The sequence below is a fragment of the Petaurus breviceps genome, unplaced genomic scaffold, assembly GCF_028583685.1.
Source record: "Petaurus breviceps papuanus isolate PSGF00001 unplaced genomic scaffold, PetGlider_PUasm1.0 225, whole genome shotgun sequence".
Taxonomy (NCBI): Eukaryota; Metazoa; Chordata; class Mammalia; order Diprotodontia; family Petauridae; genus Petaurus; species Petaurus breviceps.
The window spans coordinates 16,935,275-16,960,059 of record NW_027185889.1 but is presented as its reverse complement, the minus strand read 5'-3'; the positions used below and the strand labels follow the sequence as shown (position 1 = coordinate 16,960,059).

The 24,785-nt window shown below is 38.2% G+C and overlaps 1 protein-coding gene across 2 annotated transcripts in view; it reads left to right on the top strand.

The window, feature by feature from the left end:
• CDK17 (cyclin dependent kinase 17) overlaps positions 1-24,785 on the top strand; it is a 159,347-nt gene that overhangs the window by 42,109 nt on the left and 92,453 nt on the right. For both annotated transcript variants that reach the window (XR_011169700.1, XM_069095194.1), the window contains exon 2: positions 19,101-19,249. Coding sequence is in view for 1 of the 2 variants with exons in the window: in XM_069095194.1 (XP_068951295.1) it covers positions 19,132-19,249 (118 nt within the window). In the remaining variant the exon portion in view is untranslated. The remainder of the gene's footprint in view (positions 1-19,100; positions 19,250-24,785) is intronic.

The window sequence follows — 24,785 nt, the reverse complement described above, 5'->3', positions numbered from 1 at the left end:
CAGGTAGTTTGATTTAGTCCAGACTCTTCAGAAAAGATTTTTATCATTTGACTTGAGCCAATAGAATAAATATACTTTATTACAAAGTTAATAGTAGAATAAACTAGAAGTCTGTGGTAATATTTCCCACAGTTCATTTATCTTCTCAAAATGTTATTACTGGGCTTGCAAGGAAAAAAATACAAAATCGAGCATCATGGAAAGACCCTAGAATTTCAGAGCAGATAAAACTTGAGAGGGAATTTTCCATATGGGCTTGAAATGAAAAATTTTCAGTTTTCCCCATAGAATTAGTCTCAGTAACAAGTCATTTCTGTAGTGATATTAAATGATTTACATTTTTCAGTTCTGTTTGTTAAGCACTTGCTTGTACTTGATTAATAATGCTGTGCTTGCATGATTCAAATTCTTGGTATAGAAAAGAGAAAAGGAATATTACTTGTTATGTCTTCAAGTCACTGTGTGGCCTGCTGAGGTCTTCTAAGCAAGCAGCCATTGCCTATTGAATAAAATCCAAGTAATGGTTTTTTCCCATCTATCTCTAGTAGAGTCTTCCTAGCCTTAGAGCTCTGCCTCTTCCCTTTGTGAATGTGCTGCTGGGCCTTTTTCTTAAATGTGTCCTGAGCTCTCTGCCTCCTTTGTTTTTGCTTATCTTGTTCTTATCCGTCAGAAGTGGCTTCCATTCCCCCTTCTCTTTTCCCCAGTCTATTTAAATTCTATTTATCCTTTAAGTCCAGGCTCAGATATTACATCTGTCTTTAAAGTCTTTGGTGGAGCATCCTTTCCCTTCTCTTCTGAACCATCCCTATGGGATAGAGTTTCTGTGTGAAGAGAATTAGATTGATTCATGATACTTCTGTCTGTGCCCCTCTTTATCCATTTCCCACAGTCAGCCTTGTAGACTGGCCTGAAACCTACAGTGTGCTAAGAAACCTTTTAACAACCTACTCCCAGAAAAAAAATGTACTTTTCAACAGATGTACATTTTGGCCTCTTGACCAGTCAACCTTGGATAGATAACCACATCAACCATTTTATATCGAGATCCTCATGGCTTAAGTATTTTGCCCCAGAAACACGTATCTGTTTTGTTTTCCATCTGTTTTGTAGTGTGGGGTAATGACATAGAACTTTCTGGTGAACATGAGGGCCCCTTCTGACTTTTGAGGAATGAAGACTTTAATATTTGCACCTGGGGAAAGTTCATGACCTAATCTCATTCTCTACTTAGTTTAGGTAAGCTTCAAAAAACAAAATGAAAAAAGAAAGGCATCTATTATTAATGCTACAAATTAAATGTGTGCAGGATTCAGTAACAGTATTTTATTGATGTTGGGGAAATGACCTTTCACCACCATGTCAATCTGGCTTTCCTTCTTAACACCTCAGTGCCTGGTGATTTATAAAAGCCATAGTGGAGAACATGTCTGTTGCTGACATGTGACCTTTTGAATCTTCTTTTGGTTGTCACCAAACTTTTGTTTACTTTCTTCCCTTTTTGTTGTTTATGAGAACTTGCATACTGCCTGTACAAAAATCAGCCTAAGGTAGGAGAACCTGAAGATTTGTTAGAAATAAATAGAATGCTTTCATTTTTATTCTTCTGTCATTTTGTACAGTTATGTTGAAAATGCCTTCATTTTTGAAGTACCAATTTGTTGTTACTGTATTTATAATTGTTGACTTAAGAGTGGTGAAGTATTGCATTTTTATCATTTTTTAAGAATTGAGAGGAAGATAATATTAAAATGACATGTAAACCATTTAGCATTAATAGCTTATTAGCACATCATGTTACTTTCAAACAGGCTATATTCAAAGCTAAAACTATTCCAGTAAAATATTATAAAGCATAACAGAAATGTGCCTTTTAAAGACTTATTAGAAGAGCCAAACAGCAATAAAGTCTGCTAGTGGGAAAAGAAGCTTTAAATAAATTAAGCTTCATTGTTCAACTGAGTGAAAATCTTTTCAAATAGCATTCTCTCAACTTCTCTGAATTATTTCTACAACTTTTTTTTTCCTGGACTGCTTAAAATAGAGAAAATTTTTTGTGGGGGGAGGGAAGGAAGGCAAGGCAGTTAGGGTTAAATGACTTACCCAAGATCACACAGAAAGTGTGGCAAGTGTCTGAGGATGGAATTGAACTCAGGTCCTCCTGACTCTAGGGCACTTGCTCTATTCACTGCACCACCTAGCTGTCCCGCACTGTAACTCTTATGTTGAAGGCTGTCATTGGAGGCACTTGTAAAGTAGTATCTTGCAGGGAAAAGAGCCTTGGATTCAGAGTATGAGGTCCTGAGTTTGAATTCTAGATTTGCTTTTTCCTACCTGAGTGATCCTGCAAAGTCATTTTATTTATCTGGGCCATGGTTTTCTTCATCTGCATATGGAGAAGTTGTATTAGATAATCTCTTAAGACTTCTTCCAAAGACTCTATCTCTGATGCTCTGACCTGATTATATCACCACCCCATTCAAGAAATGTCAGTGGCTTTTTGTTTTATTTTCCAAGGAAGGTGCAGTCTCCTTACCTAGCCTGCCATTCCAGGCCCCCCAAACCCCAGCTCCAGGGTGGATACTTTTCCAGTCTTGCCTATACAACCCCCCTCCAGATACCCCATATTTATGCAGTATTGTCCTGTCTCATTGCTGTGTCTTGAGTAATACTACCCCTCCTGCTTGGAATGGATTCTGTTCCATTTCCATCAGTTGAAATCCATACTTTTCTTCAAGCTGCAACCAACTTAAAAAAAAGTTTTCTCTAAGTGCTCTTTTCTTCTCTGTCTTAGACTTCTGATTAATTTTCTAATTTTTAAAAATATTTATTTGCTTGCTGATGTTATTTGTCCACCTTCTCCCTACCCCCCCCCCCATCATATATTCCTTGAGGGTCAGAGGTGATTGTCTCCCTCATTTCGTATTTGAATCCTCAGCACCTATTTCATTGTCCTGCACATAGTAGGTGTTTAATGAAATAAAAGTAAAAGTAAAATTAAAAAAAGTAAAATTTAATGAAATAAAAGTAGGTGTTTAATGAAATCAAAATGTTCTTTACTTACAAGGAGCTTGTAATCTATTTGGAGAGAGAAAACGTATTTTAAAATTAGAAAAACTTAGCGATTGTTGAGATGGGAAAGATTAATGTAGTCTGTAGTAGTTGAGGAAGATTTGATGGACAAAATAGAATTGGAATTGGGCCTTAAAGGGGGATAGGTTGAGATTGGATTAGAAGACCTCCTCTGTGCATAGCATGGGCAAAGACAGATTCATAAATATGGTTTACATGGAGGACAGTAAAGAAATACCCTAAAGGGGAAGAATAGTTCCTGGGCATTTATTAACCCCCTTCTCTAACAGGCACTGTGCCAAATTCTGGGGATGCAAAGAAATGCAAAAAAACAAACCACACCAACACTCCCTGCTCTCAAGGAGTCTACAGTGTATGTAATGAATGCTAGTGATAAAGTTGAAACAGACTATTGGGCAGAGAGGCAGCTTATGAAAGGCTTTGAGTGCCAGGGCAAGGAATTTGTACTTGATCCTCTTCTGAATGTCACTCTTTCTCTCAAGGGCACAGCAATCTTCCCACTTAGCCAGGCTTGTAGCCAGAGTGCCATCTTTGACTCCTGATTAATTATGTTCATATGTCATGTTTAATCAAGTACCAAATTTGCCTCTGCAGCATCTCTCGCTGTCTGAGAGTGCAGGGGAAGTGTGTCTCCTGGTATTGCCACTGAACAGCTAGGTAATCTCTGGTGAATCACTGAGCCTCTCTGGGCTTCGGTTTGGTCATTCATAAAGTGAGGGAATTGGTCTAAATGGTCAGTGCTTGGCACAGAGTAGGAACTCAATCCACGTTTTTCATTCATGTGTTAAAGGTTCCCTTCCAGCTGCTGCTATCTGGTCTTGTGATCCCTTCTCTTCTCTCAGGGCCCACCTTGTAGTTCAGGTCCTCAGCATTTCCCTCCTAGACTATTTCAGTGGCCTTGTCTCTGTGTGTTTTTCCCCTGTCTTCTCTCTGTCCTTCCCTCTTTCTCTGCTTCACTCTCGTCTCTTTTTGCAATCCATCCTCTGCACAGGTACCAAGTTGACATTTCTCCAGCATATCATATCCCTGTCTTGCTCAGACAGCTCTGAGGTCTCCCTTGGAGGACCAACCCCTTCTTCCCATTGACATTTAAACTCCATTACCATCCTTCTCCAGTTCACCTTTTCAAGCTTATTACAACACATGATTGCTTCATATTCTGTTACAGACACACCTGCAGTATATTCTGACTATTACTCCTCATACATGACATTTCATTTCCTGCCCCCATAGCTTTGTCATATGTACATGTGTTTTGTTCCCTTCAGTAGAAGGTGAGTTCCTCAAAGAGCTGTTTAATGTTGTCAATGTTGGGGCAGTAGGAAGAGGGTTGATAAGGCTAGTTAGTGGATGTGGTCTCCAATACTTGGTACATATATGAGTTGGGGTAAGTCACTTAACCTTTCTAAACCTCATTTTCGTCATTTGTAAAATTGGACTAGATGTTTTCTTTGGTCCTATACAGCTCTAAATCTGTGCTTCTACTTTCCTACCATGTAGCATAATGCCTGGCACATAGTACATAGTAGACATCTAATAAATGTTTGAATAAAGCAATGAATTTTGAGATCCTTAAGTCCTCTATACCCAGGCTATGTTAAATCATAGCTGCAGTAATTATATGGTTTGAAAAAATGATCCTTTTTATTTTTGTTTTTTATTCTGATCTTAGACATGAAAAAAAAATTTCTCTATGCAGAGCAGAACACAAAGAGATTCATATATGAATCTATGAGTTTCCATTTTGTATCACTTTTTTAAAAAGTATATAATAAATTCTACCCATTACTTTCTAAACAGTCCTGTTAACCTAAATGTTTTACTGCTCTCAGGTGGATTTTAAAATTATTTCACTGGCCTTCTCTTTTTAGATATCACTCTTGCAAACTCCCTACTCATTTTTCTCCCCTAGCCCTTCAGTTAGAAAGAGAGAGCCCTTGTAAGCAATAAGCAGAGGTAAGCAAAAAGAATTCTTCCAGTCATCATGTACAGAAATATCTGTCTCTTTCTTCACCTTGTGTCTGTCTCCTCCCTGGCAGGAGCTGGGTCACCTGCCTGCTTCATCATCTGTCCCCTGGAAACAGGGTTGGTCATGATCAGAGGTTTTGAATCTTTTAAGGTTGTTTTTTTTTTTTTTTGCAAAGTTATTATTAAAATTCTTCATATTTCACTCTGCATTGATTCATGCAATCTTGATTTTCTGAAATTGTCTCTTTTCATCATTTCTTATAGTGCAGCAATATTCTATTCTATGCATATACCATAGTTTCTTGAGGCATTCATTCCCTAGTTGTCTGCTCATCAATCTAAGTCCTCCTCTTAGGGTCTGATTCTCTTCTTTTTTGTTTTCTCTGTTTTTTTTATTTTTTTCTTTTTTGGAGGGCAATTGGTATAACTTGCCCAAGGTTACAGGGCTAGTTTTTTTGTGGGGGTATAGAAGTGTCTGAGGCCAGAACTGAACTCAGGTCCTCCTGACTCCGGGGCTGGCACTTTACTCACTGTGCCACCTAGCCGCCCCTGTTTTTTCTTTTGTATCAGGATCAGGAAGATGGCTCTGCTTGTTGTGATCATTCCCACTCTCTTTTTCCTTTTTGAGTTTTGTCTGTTTCTGCACAAATTGTGTGTGTATTTATGTTTGTGTTTATGTGTGTGTATTCAATTTAATATCATTCATGTTGATCTAATGTCCACTCCCCTTACCCCTTCCTCTGTTATGTTTTTTCTCTTGTTCTCTATCCCTTCTTCCTCCCTTCTTCACTAGTACATTCTGTTTACTTTTACCACCCTTCTTCCTTTTGCCTTCTTCAAGCCTTTAGAACAGAGTCAGACTTCCTCCCAGGTCCTCACTTTTTCTTTTTAAACTCCCCCAGTAAAGACCATAATGGCTCTGAAGGCATATGTTTCTTTTCCCCCATTAGAATGTTAGCACTACAATAAATTTGCCTTAATAGATTTCTCCAGACTCTTGTGTTTGCATTTCAGACTTCCTACTTGGCTCTGATCTTGTCATCAGAAATCCCTGTAAGTCTCTGTTCCATTTAAGGTCCATTTGTCTTCTTTAGAGGGATTGTACTTGGCTTTTAATTTTTTATTTTAATTAATTAATGTATTTTTTGCTTTTTTTGGAGGGGAGAAGGCAGGGCAGTTGGGGTTAAGTGACTTGCCCAAGGTCGTATGGCTAGTTAAGTGTTAAGTGTCTGAGACCGGGATTTGAACTCAGGTCCTCCTGACTGCAGGGCTGGTGCTCTATTCACTGCGCCATCTTAGCTGCCCCTGTACTTGGCTTTTTAAAGTTATTCCTGTTTGTAAGCCAGTTTTTCCTGCCTTTTGAAATTTCATCTGCCAAGTAGGAGCTTCCAGGGATTGTATGATGCTGCCTGAACTTCTTTGGGACTTGAACAGCTTATTTCTGGATGCTGGCAGGATTTTTCCTTTGAAGTAGGGACTCTGGGTTTTGACTGTGACATTTCTGGGATTTGACATTTTATAGGGGTTTCTTTAAGGGTTCTTCACTTTGCCCTTTAATTCTAACAGCTCTTGGCAAGTCTTTTTTTTTTTTAATGATTTCTTGAAGTAGTGTTCGTACACACACACACACACACACACACACACACACACACACACACATTTTTTAATCGTGATTTTCAAGGATCTCATTGCTTCTGAAATGATCTCTTGACCTATTTTCCAGGTCAGTTTTTGATATCAGTTATCTTATATTTTCTAATGGCTTTTTTCTCCATTCACTTGATTTTGTTGTAATTTTGTTCTAACATTTAACTCCAACACACACACCCTCCCCCATCCTTGGAGTCAGGACCACCTGAGCTCTGGTGCTATCTTTGGCACATCATGCTGTGTGATCTGGGTGGTCCATGTGTCCATGATGAACTCTGAGACAGTTACTTGAGGAGAAGTTTTGCTAGTCTGGGCCTTAAAACTGTAACTCTCTTGTGCTTTGTTTTGATTGCCAGTGCTTTCTTATCTTTCATGGATAATGTGCATGGCAATAGTGCTGGAGTTGCCTGTAATGCCCCTCCAGGTTATTGCCTTTCATTTTTCACACGACCTATCAAATGTCAGGAAAGATGTAATATAGAATACACTGTGGGCAAAGGGTGCTTATTGTTGTACTTTTACTCCTATTCTGAGCTGTGTCACCCTTTCTTTAAGTCTCCAGTGAAAGGCTTAATTAACATTTAACCTCCTGCAGTTATGGCTAAGTTGATATGTTTATCTAAGGTGTATCATAAGCATTTGAACCTTGTTTTTGTAATAAAATTTTATTTTATTTAATGAAGAGACAATTGATTTTCTCTTCCTCCAACCCTCCCTGCCCCTCCTGACCACTGCTGGGGGGAAAATGAAAATAAAACTTTTAACAAATATGAAGTATTTGAATTTAGAGGATCCCAGGATTTAAAGCTGAAGAAGACCTTATTGGTTAAGTTGCCTAACTCCTCCCACCTTTGAGGCCAGAAGAATTTAAGTGATTCCCCCCTCCGCCAGCCAAGTAGGCAGTAGGAGACCCAGAGTTGGAACAAAGAAGCCCTCATTCCAAATCCACTTCTCTTTCCTTTGGTTCACATTACCCCTGACTTTTGGAGGCTCCCCCCCAATATTTTCAGATTAGAAAATTACAAAAGCCAAATTTGTTGTGTGTTCCTAGAATAAAATTAAGTTGTGTGTGTGTGTGTGTGTGTGTGTGTGAGAGAGAGAGAAACTTTTCAAATCAAATATAGAAGAAATAGATTCCTTGTTTTCAGTTAAATAGTATGCAATTTTAGTTTTTGTAAGTTATACTATTATATAGTCAATAACTTTCTTTTTTTAATGGAACTAAGGTTAATGGACCCAAGAAGGGTAAGGGATTGGTTTAGTTGGCGTGTCCTGTTTGAACAGAGAACCATTCTCCTGTGGTTTTAGACTTGTTGGGCTTGGCCTTCATTCTCATTCCTGGATTTTCCAGGGGACTTCTTCTGAAATGAATCCTGCGTCTTAACACTTGAACTGAAATGAAAAGTTTTGTTGAAGGGAAAATTAAGGTACAAATATAGCACCACTGAGTGTAGGAAAAAAACCCAAAACATTATTTCCTTGTTTCTCTTAATGCAGCTTAAGCATGTTTTGCATCTTTGTAAATGAACTTAAAGGTGGTGTTTTACATGGCATTTAAAAAGTGAAGATGAAAGTGCCCTTTCACTTAAGACTGCCTTGTAAGTAACTCTTTGTCTCTCCTCTCATGACACACATTATCATCTGTCTTCCTACATACAGTCACAGAAATAAGGTAAAAATCTTATAAATTACTAGATGAGTTTCCCCCTCCCCCCCCCCCCCCCCGACATGCAGCCCCTTTCCTCTAAAAATGTTTTATACACCCTGATATTGTCTGGAAGTCTACAGTCCATACTCTACCCGGCCTCCCTCCCCCCATCCTCACCTCATGCACAAAGAAAAAAAAAAAGAATAATTTTATTTCCTGCCTTTCATCACCACATCCTGCCTTCATAACTCCATATAATCTCTTTTTTTATTCCCACTGCTTTGGTGCACCTCATCTCAAAAAGTCTTCTTTGTGATGTTCAGGAACAGTTTCTCTTTACCTCATTCTCCTGGCTGTGTTTGACCCAGCTAACTACTGGCTCTTTATGTTTCTTCTCTTTGGCATTTATGCTAGCCTGTCCTGGATTTCCTAATCCTCTTCCTTTTCTTGCTTCATAACCATGTGCATTCTCCAAGGTTCAGTTTTCAGATTTTTATTCATTTTCTATATTTTTGTCCCTTGGATAACTCATCCATTTCTTAAACTTTGAACTAGCCTTTCCTTTGTTGATAGGTGTGAAATTAGTGATCATCCACATTTTGATTGTGATCTGATTTAGTTCTCTGCTGTCTTGCTTTTTCTGACTTCACTATTTTTGGAAATGATTCTACTCTTAATTTTATGTTGTCCTGCATGACGCTTTTCAGATTAATGTGTGCTAAATCAGCATTACTTTTGGTTGCCATATTTCTCTGCTTGGGCAAGAACTAGTAGTGTTTGCCGGTTGAAGTGGTTTCTTACCTCGACTTTTTGTGTAGTTTAAGTTTATCTTAAATATAGTAATAATTATTGCCTTTATTTTTGTCCATTTTTCTTTTTTTGGTGTGGACAAATTGTTTAAATCTTGTTGGAACTGGTATTCATTTTTGTTATCCTTATCTGTTATTAATATTAACCTTTGCTCTAACCAGTCCATAGTCTTGATTTCACACAGTTGTTTTTGAAATAACTGTTATGTTGCAAACTCATTTCCTGTCTGAGAACTTGTCAGACTAATTTGTTATATTGCTCATTGTTTGCCACATCCAGGGTATTCCAGCTCTCTTGAAGAAAATAATATTTGTGACATATAGGTGGAAGATTTCACAGTAGTCTATAAACTACTCGTTTTCTAAACATCTTCATCCCAGACAATTTTTTAAGATAGCATTCATCTCCCATATGTCCACCTTACATTAGTCATGCAGTGTCAAGATACATGTTGTTAGTTTTGAGGTTTTTTATAAAATTTCTCTCCTATTTTCCATTCAGTTACAGATGTTGGCATATAAACTTCAGTTTTATTTATGGTAGCCTAGTTAGACTAATCATGGAAACTGCAGGATAAGATGATTCTTCTTGTCTTTGGGCATACAATGGCACCAACATAAAATTTCCTTTTTTTTCTCTAGGAGAACCAATGAGCTATCCCTTCCTTTTCCCTACGGTTTGTATCTTTCATTTAATGTATGGAAAGAATGTCAATATAGTTTTGTTTTATTTCTGGTATTCAAGCTTGATCTTTGGACAAAAATTTGTAATTTTATCAGTGTGGTTCTCTTTTTTTTTCCCTTTTTTGGAGGGCAGTTGGGGTTAAGTGACTTGCCCAAGGTCACATGGCTAGTTTTTGTGTTAAGTGTTTGAGGTTGGATTTGAACTCCTGATTCAGGGTCCTCCTGATTCCAGGGCTGGTGCTCTATTCACTGCACCACCTAGCTGCAGCAAATGTGGTTTTCTTCACACCTCTAGATTACAATCCCTCTATGCTGTAGGGTATGGTCTTTATAAATTCCTGTGACTTACAGAATTTAGCATCTGCTGGTCAACCTTCTGTGAAGAGTCTTCTTTTAATTAAGTAGATTAGTTATTTTACTGTAAATATGGTAAGTCTGCTGGTCTCTTCTCAAATATCTTTCCACTCTAATCTGTCTTACACTGAGCATGCACTGTCATATTGATCTTCTTAAATCAAAGGTCTGACCATGTCACCTCTTACTCAGTAAACTCCAGTGGCTCCCTATATTAGATTCATGATCACATAAAATTCTCTGACTTTTAGAGCCCTTTATAACCTGTTCCCTTTCTAGTCTTCTTATACCTTTCTCCCCTCTACATGTTCTTTGTTCCAATAACAAGACACCCACATTCTGTCCACTATCCTTGTAATTGCTTCTTTTTCATCTCTGCCTCCTCATTTCCCTGGGTTCCTTCAAGTCCCAACTAAAATTCCATCTTCTTGCAGAGGTTCTCCCTGATTCCTCTCAATGCTAATGCCTTTTCTCTGAGATTATCTCTAATTTTCTGCTTATATCTTATTCGTACATAGTTGTTTGTGTGTTGTCTCTCCTTCCCATTGGACTCTGAGTTCCTTGAGAACACGGACTGAATTCTTTTGTGTGTGTCTTTGTATTCCTAGTGCATGGCATAATGCCTGGCACATGAAGGTGCTTCCTTATTGTTTCTTGATTTGACTACGCTGGTACTTACAGCATTTTATCTTTGGTAGAGTATATTCTGCTTGGTAGAATTTGTGTTCCACTTGGTATCCTTAGAGAATCAAGATTTCAGGGTTGTGCCCATGTCAGAATAAGGAGCTGTAGTAGGATTTTGGGGGAACGTTCTCTGTGTTGTATTTTTTTTTGGAATATGTCCTGATTGTTTTAGCTTTTTTGGCTGCTGTGTCACAGTATTGAGTTTGTGGTTGACTCAGACAAGGATTTTTTAATATAAACTGCTTGCTGATTATATCCACTTTAGTCCTCATCCTTGTATACAGTTGACTTTTTTGAGCATAAGTATAAGGACTTAAGATTTATCATTTATTAAATTTCATTTTCTTGGCATATATCATACCATTCCTTCTTATCAAGATTTTCTTTGTGTATTTGTGTTGATTCTGTCATTTGTTGTGTTCATTACCCTAATTTTATGCTTATTCAAGGTTTGCTAGGTATGCCATCTATTTATCTAAAGTCATCTGTGATTATCATCAGTGTTTTGAGGGAACCATTTCCCTCCTTGGCTTGTTTTCCTTGTAATGTTTTTATTTCTCTGCCCCCCTTTTCCTCTCCAACATATTTTGTTTTGCTCTTCTCTAGCTGTACCTACATGGCTGTATCATGGCCATCTGTATGTGTCATTTCTTCTTAGACTCTGAATTACACAAGAGCATAACTTTGTAGCTCTCCCAGTGCCTAGCACAATATTCTGTATACAGTATGTACTCAACAGAATTTTAAAGATTTGAATCAATTGGAAATTTTGCTTGGGCCAAGAATCCTATGTATCTTTCTCTAAATTCTTTGAAATTGGTTCTCCTAAAGTTTAACCTCTACTAGGCTTGGTACTTCCCTTGTAATAAACTAGAAGACAGCAGGATACTGTTCTCCCAGGGTTTCATTTCAATTCTTCACACATTTATATTAAGTAATCTAGAAGACAGCAGGATACTGTTCTCCCAGGGTTTCATTTCAATTCTTCACACATTTATGTTAAGCAATCTATTTCCCTGCCCTCCTTTTTTCTGTCTGTTTTACTTTTTTTGGAGGGGGGGAGGCAGGGTAATTGGGGTTAAGTGACTTGCCCAAGGTCACATGGTTAGTAAGTGTTAAAGAGTCTGAGGATGAATTTGAACTCAGGTCCACCTGACTCCACAGCTGGTGCTCTATTTACTGTGCCACCTAGCGCCCCCTCCCCCCGCCCTCTTCTTACCACCAAGATCGGAGACTGTGCCCTGGAGAACTTAACCCTCTCAGCTCTAGAATTGATGAATGAGTACCTTATTGTGGCCCATGATAGAATTCAATATAAACTTTTCTGCTTGGCATCTAACACCCTTCACAAACTTGCCCCCAATTTGCCATTGCAGCCTTACCATAGATAATTCTCTCTCCCCACCTCCCACCCCCATTCCTTTTCTGCATTCTCCATTCCAACCAAACTGGTCATCTTACTGTTCCTCACATTCCTGTAAACCATGATTGCAAAGTGGCCAAACATGAAATTAAGGATACCATCTGGTAACAGAATCACATAAAGAAAAAGGAATAGATTTACATGAAAAACTTGTGGCTGAGTTCACTTTTGCTTAATCAATATTTTTGCATTGTGTGTGGTATCTATCTATATCCAGAGAAACAGTGTCTCTCCTGAATATAAGCTTTTGGGTTCAGTGACTATGATGATCTGTTATTTGATTGATAACAGTTTTGTAGCATTCAATAAATATGGATCTTAAAAGTTGTCCTGTTTGGCTGACTACATGGATGAAATTACCCAAATAATTAATTGCTAACAGTTGTTATTTCTTAACCTGCCTTACTCTCTTGATATATATGCAGAAATTTTTTTCAAAAATAATAAACATTCATTAAATATCACTCTCAAAAATATTACCATTCAATTTTGGTGAGAACAGAATGTTTTTAGACTTTTAATAAAATACAAATATTTTAAAATATTGTAAATCTTTTATCTCCTTATTTTTCTTCTAATGCATGTTTTAGGTAATATGCATATATTAGGACAATAGCATATGTATGTACATAACTGATACATAAACACATATATTTGAGGTCCCTTCTCAGAAAAGTGGGGTATGTGATTAAGAAGTTTGAAAATCTGTAATATAGAGTGCTATTTAGTTGTTCCATTCATTTTATCTTTTCTTTTGGAGTAACATGTACTCTTAGGTTTTAGTAAACTATCCAGAAAATCACAGATCTTGACCAAAAAAAAAAAAAAAGAACTTGCAAGAAGATAGTTGATTTGACAAATGCTAATATTGTTTTGTATCATTCTTATATAAGAGACATTTCTTGGGCAATACCTGAGTAATCTGGTTAGTGAAATGATTTCTTTAAAACAGTTAAATTGGGGCAGCTAGATGGCGCAGTGAATAGAGCACCAGCCCTGGAGTCAGGAGGACCTGAGTTCAAATGTGATCTCAGACACATAATACAAAACTAGCCCTATGACCTTGGGCAAGTCACTTAACCCCAATTGCTCTACCTTCCCCCCTCCAAAAAAAAAAAACCCAGTTAAATTGCTTATTACTATAACACATAATAATGTTTAATTTAGTCTTGTTAAAAAGTTTGCATAAAGCTAAGTGTGTTTGTAGAAGATTTAAGTCAAAATGGGCATCCAGTGTCTTTCGGGTAGGTGAAAGAAAAATACAGATGATTCATAGCATCTATATGCATTATTTAATTAGTTTTATTAAACTTACTTTATTAAACTTTAATTAAACTTCCAACTGAGTTGGAAGTAAAAACTGAGTCTTGTGAAGGGTAGATACTATTGTAGTATTTTTATTTATGGCTTCTCTTGGCATTATTTAAGAATAAGGTATCTAAATGAACAAAACTAGTTTAATGTATTTGAAAAATAAGTCAGATTATGTTGAGCAATATAAAAATTATTTTGGCAGGCTGTGCACTAAAGAAATATGTGCTTTATAGACACATAAGTAACAAGATTGATGTTATACATGACCTGAACATCTTCAGTTGAAGGCTGGATGTCCATTTACTGTCACATCCGGGATGCATGATTGGGGAGGGATTCAACTAGATGAACTCAGTCTCTTTAAAAAATCATAAGGATTTTGAAGTCTCATTTTAAGGGAAGATTTTGAGACAGTTTTACTGATAACAACTTGAAGTGACAACTAACAGCTTGGCATTGAAGATAGAAAAAAGAGTTAAAAAAAAAACCCACACTCTTCAAACTGAAATTTCTCAGTAGTCTGATGTGTCTTAGTTGAGTGATCATCACCATCTTCATAACTACTATTGGCATCAGCACCAGCAGAGTAACAGAGTCCAATTTCCTAGGCTTTTGTTCTGGCCCTGCCATTAATTAGCTCACTTTGTTATTTTTGGGAAGTCACTTAACCACTCTGGATTTCCATTTCTTATTTGCACTTTGAGGAATTAAATGAAATGAATCTCCAAAATTACTTCAGGTTTTACCTTTCTGTGATTTTGTTTTGTCAGTCACTAGAAAATGTGAACAAGTTTCATTTTTACTAGGTAAGAAGGCAGGGAATTATTTATTTTTGAAAGATTCCCATCAAAGATGATTTTAAAAAATTATTTTTATTTTCAGTTCCAAATTTCCTCCCTCCAGCCTCTTTCCCACCCATCAAGAAGGGAAGAAATACTATACCCATTATACTTTGTGCAAAACGTTTCTTTCATAGTCTGTTCTGAGGGGAAAAAAGGGAGTTAAAAATAAAGGAAAGCAGATATATTTTAGTCTGTATTCCAAGTCCATCAGTTTTCTTATCTAGAGGTGGATATCATTTTATATCATGATTCCTTTGGAGTTTGGTGGATCATTGTATTGATCAGAGTTACTTAATCTTTCATAGTTTGATTATCTTCACAATATTGCTGTTACTACATGCATTGTTCTGGTTCTGTTATCCTTCCCAGGATTTTATGAAACCATCCCCTTCATAATTTTTTTTAATTTTTTTTCCCTTTTTATTTATTTTATTTTTCAACATTCATTTCCACAAGATTTTGAGGTTTTGAAATTTTCTCCCTGTCTTTCCCCTACCCCAAAATAGTGAGCCTACTGAATACCTTTTCCCCCAGTTCTCTCTTATATCCTCCCCCAACCCCCTCACCCCCAACTTTCTAGTAAGGCAAGATGGATTTCTATACCCCGGTGCCTGTATATCTTATTTCCCAGTTGCATGTAAAAAAAAATAATTTAAAAAAATACATACATTTGTTTTTAAAACTTTTTGAGTTCCAGATTTTTCCCCTTCTTCCCTCCTCATCCACCCCCACTGGGAAGATAAACAGTTCAATATAGGTTGTACATGCATAGTTATGCAAAACATTTCCATAGTAGGTATATTGTGAAAGACTAACTATATTTCCCTTCATCCTATCCTGCCCCCCACTTATTCTATTTTCTCCTTTGAACCTATCCCTTTTCAAAAGTGTTTGCTTCTAACTACTCTCTTCCCCAATCTGTCCTCCCTTCTATCATCCCCCCCTCTTATCCCCTTCCCCTCCTACTTTCCTGTAGGGTAAGATACCCAGTTGAGTGTGTATGTTATTCCCTCCTTAAGCCAAATTCAATGGTTGTCCTATTCCCTTTTACCTTCCTGCTCTTCGCCTTCATTGTAACAGTTTTCTCTTGCCTCTTTTATATGAGATAATTTACCCTAATCTATCTCTCCCTTTCTTCTTCTCCCAATAAATTCCTCTCTCACCTCTTAATTTTATTTTTAGATATCCCTCCCTATTCAGCTGATCCTGTGCCCTCTATGTATACATGAACATACACATGCCCACACTCACATACATATTTATATACATACACCCTCCTATACATACATATATATGTATGTTTACATTATCTATACACACACATATATTTCCTTCAGCTATCCTCATACTGAGAAAAGTCTCATGAGTTACAATTATCATTTTTCCATGTAGGAATGTAAATAGTTTAGCTTTAATAAAGTTCCTTATGATTTCTTTTTCCCGTTTAACCTTCTCATGCTTCTCTTGCTTCTTGTATTTAAAAGTCAGATTTTCTGTTCAGCTCTGGTTTTTTCAAGAATGCTTGAAAATCCTCTATTTCATTGAAAGACCATATTTTCCCCTGTAGCATTATACTTAGTTTTGCTGGGTAGGTGTTTCTTGACTTTTAGTCCTAGCTCCTTTGACCTCTGGAATATCATATTCCAAGCCCTTCAGTCCCTTAATGTAGAAACTGCTAGGTGTTGTGTTACCCTGATTGTGTTTCCACAATACTCAAATTGTTTCTTCCTGACTGCTTGCAGTATTTTCTCCTTGAACTGGGAACTCCAGAATTTGACTATAATATTCCTAGGAGTTTTGTTTTGGGGATCTTTTTCAAGAGGCGATCAGTGAATTCTTTCAATTTCTATTTTGCCCTCTGGTTCTAGAATATCAGGGCATATTTGCTTGATAATTTCTTGAAAGATGATGTCTAGGCTCTTTTTTTGATCATGGCTTTCAGGTAGTCCAATAATTTTAAAATTATCTCTCTTGGATCTATTTTCCAGGTCAGTGGCTTTTCCAATGAGATATTTCACATTGCCTTCTATTCTTTCATTTGTCTGGATCTGTTTTATAGTATCTTGATTTCGCATAAAGTCATTAAGCTTCCATTTGTTCTAGTCTAATTTTGAAGGAATTATTCTCTCCAGTGAGATTTTTTTTTTTTTGCCTTTTGGAGGGCATTTGGGGTTAAGTAACTTGCCCAAGGTTACACGGCTAGTGTTTTTGTGTGGGTGTTAAGTGTCTGAGGCCGGAACCGAACTTGGGTCCTCCGACTCTGGGGCCGGAGCTTTTACTCACTGCACCACCTGGCTGCCCCTCTCCAGTGAGTTTTTGAAATTCCTTTTCCATCTGGCCAATTTGACTTTTTAAGGCATTCTTCTGCTCATTGGCTTTTTGGGCCTCATTTGCCATTTGAGTTAGTCTATTTTTCAAGGTGTTATTTTCTTCAGTATTTTTTTTAGGGGGGGTGTTCTCCTTTAGCAGGCTATTGACTTGCTTTTCATGATTTTCTTTTTCTTATTCTTTTTTTTAAGCAATCGGGATTAAGTAACTTGCTCAAGGTTACATGGCCAGTTATTTTCCAGGTCACCTGATGCTGGGGCCGGTGCTTGTACTCACTGTGCCACCTGGCTGTCCCTTTTCATGATTTTCTTGCATCATTCTCATTTCTCTTCCCAGTTTTTCCTCCACTTCTCTTACTTGATTTTCAAAATCCTTCTTGAGTTCCTCCATGGCCTATAACCAATTCTTATTTTTTCTGCAAGCTTGATACAGGAGTTTTGCCTTTGTTGACTTCTTCTGGTTCCATGTTTTGATCCTTTCTGTCCCCAAAAAAGGATTCTGTGGTGTGATTGTACTTTTTCTGCTTGCTCATCTTGCCAGCCCATTATTTGACTTTTGAGCTCTTTGCCATGATATAACTCTGCTTCCAGAGTGGAGAGCTATGTCCCAAATCACTGCGTTTTTCACAAATATTATCAGAAGTCTGAAGAGGTTGCCCTCTCTGCAGCCACCACAAGCTCTAGCACACTGGCCACACACCCCTGGACCACCACCCAAGACTGTGACCCACAAGAGTGATTACCCACTGAATGGTTGCTTGGTCCCCCCGTGATCTGCAGGCCAGGAGTTCTGGAGGCAGTCACTGAGCGACTGCTGCAGCAGTGCCTCCACCACCTCTCTCCCCGGGGGCAGGGTCCAGACCGCACTCTTCTGTCACCTGGTTCCAGCAGAGTTCCCCACTGACCTTTTACTTTATCTTTTGTGTTTATGGGTTGAGAAGTCTGGATACGGCCCCAGCTATTGGTTATTTCACTCTCCTGAAGTCTGCTGTGGCCAGTTGGGGCTGCTAGTCAGGGACCGTATGGGACTTTGCTTGGCTCCCAGTCTGATGTGATAGACTCTTTCTGTCGGCCTGTCAAGCTGTCTTCAGCCGTAGATTTGTTTCCCTCTGTCACTTTGTGGGTTCTGTAGCTCTAAAATTTGTTTAGAGTAAAATTTTACAGGTATTGGAGGTGGTTGTGGCAGGAGCTCATGGAATTTCCTGCTTCTATTCCACCATCTATGCTTGGCCCCCCCTCATAATTTCTTATAGTATTTATACAATAGCATTCCATCACAATCATAAATCATAACTTGTTCATCCATTCCCTAATTGATGGGCATCCCTTTAATTTCTAATTCTTAGTCACCACAAAAAGAATTGCTATAAATACTGGTACTTTTCCTTTTTCTTTGATCCCCTTGGGGGTAGAGATCTAGTAGCAGTATTGCTGGGCTAAACATTTAGTAGGCATAGTTTTACAGGTCTTGCAGGGTAATTCCAAATTGTTCTGCAGAATGGTTGAACTGGTTCACAACTCCACTAACAGTTTATTAATGTACCTACTCTCCCATGTCATTTTTTAGCATTTGTCATTTTCCTTTTATGCAATCTTAGCCAATCTCATGGATGTGAAGTGGTACAAAGATTGATTAAACTGAAACAAGTATGGTGTTTAAATGAGTCTGTGAAAAATGCTCTTAGACTATTTTATTCTACAATTATTCATCCATTCACACTGTGCATGTGTATCTTCCTAATCAACGAGAGGGCAGATCAGAATAAATAAGTAACAGAATTGATGATCTTACTTGCAGGTTCCATTTCTGTCTAATATCTGGACCATTGGTTTATCCCACTCAGTTTTTGCCTTCTTAGTTGGCCATTTGGGAAAATGTGAGATTCATTCTATGGTATCCCTAGTCCATTTGTCACTGACCTTCTAGCTCTGCCACTTGATCTTTTTAGGCTTTTATTCATCCTATTACTTGTTAACAAAATGTTGGCACCTCCCCACCCCTCACCCAGAACTTCTGTAAAATTCTTGAAATTGTCATGTAAACACAGCACAACATTCCACATAGTTTTTTTCAAAGCTGCTGAATGACTATATAGTTCTCTTTTTCATTTTTCACTGTGAGCTAACATTCTGATGCTTAGATAACTTTAATAACTTTTCTTAGAATAAATATGTTGTCTTATTTGAGTAAATATATTGTTTTATTTAAGTAAAGATTTCCAGTGAATTGATGATTCGGGAAGGGAATATGTTCCAAATATCTAAGTAATCGTGACTGTAACTTATTTTCTTTTTTATTTTTTTTAGGCTTTTCCAAGCCAGACTATAAATTGGTAGAATGAAAAAGTTTAAGAGAAGACTATCCCTCACGCTTCGTGGCAGCCAGACCATTGATGAATCGCTTTCTGAACTGGCTGAACAAATGACTATTGAAGAAAACAGTAGCAAGGATAATGGTAAATATGTTTGGTTTTTTTCCCCAATTAATTTTGGTGACCAATCTAAAACAAGAATTTTCAAAAGGAGGATAATATTACCCCTTTCTAGCAAAGTTAATTGATGAAAATAATTGCTAAAATGAGCAGACCAAAAAAACCCAAAAGTAATAATGATCCTTAAAGCACTTGATCTCATTAGATAGAAAGGCACTAAGGGCAATGCTTTTTCAGAATTTGCTCATTTGAAAAAGTTGATATTTTAAAAATTGTTCAGTTTTTTCCCTTTTATTAATAATGCTGTTCAGGGATTTAAGTAGTTGTTGTTGTTCAGTTGTTTTCTTTTGTGTCTGAATCTTCATGACTCCATTTCTGGCTTTCTTGGAAAAGATATTGGAGTGGTTTGCCATTTCTTTCTCCAATTCATTTTACAGATGAAGAAACTGAGGCAAACAGGGTCAAGTGACTTGCCCAGGGTCACAGAGCTAGTAAGTATCTGCAACCAGATTTGAACTCAGGTCCTCCTGACTCCAGAGCCAGCACTCCATCCATTGTGTCCCCTAGCTGCCTGACACAAGTTTGCCTTTTAGGAAATTAGTCCTTGTTTCTTTGATTTGGTCTTTGACCCACTCATTATTTAGGATATCATTTCTTAGTCTCTAGATCTGTATTATTCTTTTTATAGATGAGAGGTAACATGATGTAGTCAATAGAGTATAATACTTGAGATTCAGGAAATCTGGATTCAAATTCTGCCTTGACACATTCTAGCTTTGTGACTCTAGACAAGTCAAATTGCTTAATTTTTCTGTGCCTGGTTTTCTCATCTGCAAAAGAGAAATAATTTTTTATAATTCACTTTTATTTTATTTTCAGTTTCTGATTCTCTCTCACCTTCCCCTTTCCTCACCGATTGAGAAAGCAAGAAAAATGAAACCTGTTAGAAATATGTATAGTCAAGTGAAACAAATCCACATAAACTGCATTCAACTATGTTGATCAGAGTTCCTAAGTCTTTCAAAGTTGTTTGTTTTTACATTGTTGTTATTATTGTTAGTTGTTCTGATTCTGCTCATTTTGATGATTATCAGTTCAGTTCATACCAGTCTTCTCAGGTTTTTCTCAAGCTATCTCTTTCATCGTTTCTTTCTTTTCTTTCTTTTTAATTTTCTTTTAAAATCTATTTGTAAAATTTAAAGAAAAATTTTCCTGCTTCATATCATATATATAACTTGTTCAGCCATTTCTCAGTTAATTGACACCCCTTTATTTCCAATTCTTTGTCACCAGGAAAAGAGCTGCTGTAAATACTTTTGTACATATGGGTCCTTTTGTTTGATATCTTTGGGCATAGACCTAGTAGTATCACTAAATTAAAGATTAAGCAGAGTTTAATAACTTTGTGGTTGTATTTCCAAATTGCTTTCCAGAATAGCTGGACCAGCTCTACCTCTTTTCCCGCAGCACATCCAGCTTTTGTCATTTCCCTTTTTTTGGTAGCTTTGCTAATCTGATGGGTGTGAGGTAGTACCAGAGATTTGTTTTAATTTGCATTTCATCTAATTATTAGTGATTTAGAACTTTTTTTTTCATATAGCTATTGATAGCTTTGATTTCTTCCTCTAAAAAGAGAAGATTCATACCTTTTATCATTTATCAGTTGAGGAATTGCTCTTATAAAGTAGGATTAATAATAGCCCCTACCTTGCTTGATACAGATATGAAGATCAAAATTAGTATGTTTTTCAAACCTTAAAATACTACAAAGGTTGTGAGTTTTTATTATTTCTTTTCTTTGATTATAGTTTTATTGAATTAGGGGCTATCAAAGACATGCTCAGCATTTTTACATTATGTTGAGGCCTTTCCTAGTATGTGATCAATTTTTATAAAAATCTTATGTGAACCTGAGAATGACTGAATGAGTAAAAATTCATTTATTTAGTGCTTGCTGTGTGTTAAGCGCTAGAGATATGCAAATAGAAGAATGATGCAGTTCTTGCCCTCAAGGAGTTTATATTCTCTTTGGTGGAGGCAATACATATAGGCCTTTTTAGCTACTGGGCATATGGAAGGGCTGTATGACCCTACAAGTGAAGCTGAATGATGAATTGAACCTGGGGTCCTTAGGTTTTGTTGACAATTCAGATGGCAATATATGAGGTTTGGGAGGGTAGCAGATAGTATATTCTGGTTTGATGAATGGTTATGGTAGCAGGGCCACTGGTAAGTCTGGGCAGATCTTATAGTACAGAACCTTGTAATGGAGCAGGTGATGTAGTTGGTGATGCTCAGCTAATTAAAACTGTGTGTGAAGCATCCATATCCATCAGGGTAGAGGTGGAAAGGAGGGCAGTGGAGAGGCCAGGTCCACCATGTTTGGGAAGTGGAGACTCCTTCCTACTGTGAGGATGAAAAGATAGCTTCTAGCCAGGTGAGGGAACAGCAGATTAGCAGAAAAAGAACAGCTTCCTGGTGTGACTGTTCTTTGTGGGTCTGTTAGAAGAGATCTTGGGTAGCCTAAGGTGAAGGGCAGGGTCCACAGAATCAGATCTGGCAGGGGAACGGGACCCAGACCCATGCCTATAATATACTAACTATCCTTATTTCTCTCTCTTGAAATCACTGGTTTGTTGTTTTTTTTTTTTTCCAATACTCAGCTTGAGTGTTGAGAAATAAGTATACCAAATTTCCATTTAGTAGTTCCCATAGGGTGATCAGATTTAGTTTTCCCATCTAAATTTTCCTCTAATTTCTTTTTTTTCTTTTTTTTTCCAGCCATTCATTTATTTTTTTAATTGTATAAATATTTATTTGTTTTTTTTATATTTGAATATTTGATTTTAAAACTTTCAGTTCCAGATTCATTCCCTTCCCCCCCCTGCCACCCACCCCCACTGGGGGGACAAGCAGTTCAGTGTAGGTTGTACATGTGTGGCTAATGCAAAACAATAACATAGTAGATGTATTGTAAAAGACTGACTATTTTTCCCTCCCTCCTATCCCACCTCCCACTTGTTCTATTCTCTACTTTGATCCTGTCCCTTTTCAAAAGTGGGTGCTTCCAACTTCCCTCCCCCCCAGCCTGCCCTCCCTTCCATCATCCCCCCTCACATCCCCTTCCCCCCCTATTCTCCTGGAGGGTGAGATCCCCTATTTAGTGTGTATTTTCCTCCCTTCTCAAGCCAGATTCAATAGGAATAAGGTTGACCTATTCCCTTTTGCCTTCCTATTCTTCCCCTCCATTGTAACCATTTTCCCTTGCCTCTTCTGTATGAGATAGTTTGCCCCACTCTGTCTCTCCCCATCTCCTCCCATTATATTCCTCTCACTTCTTAATTTCACCTTTTAAGTATCATCCCTTCCTGTTAAATTGGTCCCGTGCCTTCTATCTATGTATACCTGTAAACGTATATATACACATTCACATATGTATTCATATGCCCACATACCCTCATATAAAGACATATATATATTTCTAATCCCTTCAACTACTGAGAAAAGTTTCATAGGTTACAATTATTGTTTTTCCATGTAGGAATGTTAATAGTTCAACTTTGGCCAGGTGGCTCAGCGAGCAAGAACACCGGCTCCAGTGCCGGGACGACCCGGATCAAATCCGGGCCCAGAGACCCAGCACCACACCCAGAAACAACAACTGGCCATGCAACCCCGAACAAGCCACTCAACCCCGATTACTTCAAACAAAAAAATAGTTCAACTTTGATAAGTTCCTTATGATTTCTTTTGCCTGTTTACCTTCTCATGCTTCTCTTGCTTCTTGTATCTGAATGTCAAATTTTCTATTCAACTCTGGTTTTTTCAGCAAGAATGCTTGAAAGTCCTCTATTCCAATGAATGACCATATTTTCCCCTGAAACATGATACTCAGTTTTGCTGGGTAGGTGACTCTTGGTTTTAATCCCAGCTCCCTTGACCTCCGGAATATCACATTCCAGGCCCTTCGATCCCTCAGTGTAGAGGCTGCCAGATCCTGGGTTATCCTGATTGTGTTTCCACAATATTCAAATTGTTTCTTCCTGGCTGCTTGTATTATTCTCTCCTTAATCTGGGAATTCCGGAACCTTGCTATAATATTCCTAGGAGTTTTCTTTTTGGGATCTTTTTCAGGAGGTGATCGGTGGATTCTTTCAATCTCTATTTTGCCCTCTCGTTCTAAAACATCAGGGCAGTTTTCTTTGAGGACTTCCTGGAGGATGCTTTCCAGGCTCTTACTTTGGTCATGGCTCTCAGGCAGTCCAATAATTTTTAAATTATCTCTCCTGGATCTATTTTCCAGGTCAGTGGTTTTTCCCATGAGGTATTTCACATTGCCTTCTATTCTTTTATTTGTTTGGATCTGTTTGACCGCATCTTGATTTCTCATAAAGTCATTAGCTTCCATTTGCTCCAATCTAATTCTGAAGCGATGATTCTCCTCAGTGAGCTTTTGAGATTCTTTTTCCATCTGACAAATTCGACTTTTTAAGGCATTCTTCTCCTCATTGCCTTTTTGAGCCTCCTTTGCTATTTGAGTCAGTCTGTTTTTTAAGGTATTATTTTCTTCAGTCAGGCTGTTGACTCTCATTTCATAATTTTCTTGCATTGTTCTCATTTCTCTTCCCAGTTTTTCCTCCACTTCTCTTATCTGCTTCTTAAGGTCTTCTATGGCCTGTAACCAGCTTGTATTTTCCTTTGAAGCTTTTGGTGCAGGGGTTCTGACTTCACTGATTTCCTCCTGTTCCATGCCTTGCTCCTTCTTATCCCCAAAATAGGAGTGTAATGTTGGAATCTTCTGTCTGCTTTGTTTCCTTTGCCAGGTCATTTTGCCACTCAATGATTTGACTTTTGGGCTTTTTGCCACAGTAGGACTCTGCCACCAGACAGGGGAGTTTTCGTCCCAAACGCTGGGGTTTTCTCAGCTGCTGGAGGTATTAGATGGGTGCCCTCTCTGAGGTCTCCACACGCTCTGGCAAGCTGGACACACACCCCAGGACCTCCACCCTAGACTGCAATCCAGATCCAAGCAGGTTAAAGCAAGAGCGATGACCCCTCAGACTGGTGCTTGGTCCCCCTACACTCTGCAGGCCAGGAGCTGAAGCCGCAACGTGGCTGGCAGGCTGTGCTGGCGTCTCAGCGGTTTCTCGCTCCGGGGGTAAAAGCCACGCACTCTCACTTCCTGGGTCCCAAAGTCCAGACTACACTGGCCTCTCACCTTGTCCTTCGCATCTATGTATTGATAAATCTGGAAATGGCCACAGCTGCTGCTGATCTGGAGTCCCTCTGGCTGGCTGCTGGTCAGGCCCGCCCTGGGGCTAAAGCCTCGGGGTGGTGCTGGGCTGGGGCTCGGCTCCCAGAGCGCTGTGCTGGCCGATTCCTGCCGGCCTGCCGGGCTGTCCTCAGCGGGAGGTTAGCTTCTCTGTGTCATTTTGTGGGTTCTGCAGCTCCTAAGTTTGTTTAGAGTCCCCTTTTTACATGGATTGGGGAGGGTGGAAGCCGGAGCCGCGGGAAAGTCGTGCTTCTACTCCTTTCCTCTAATTTCTTATCCCTAAACTAG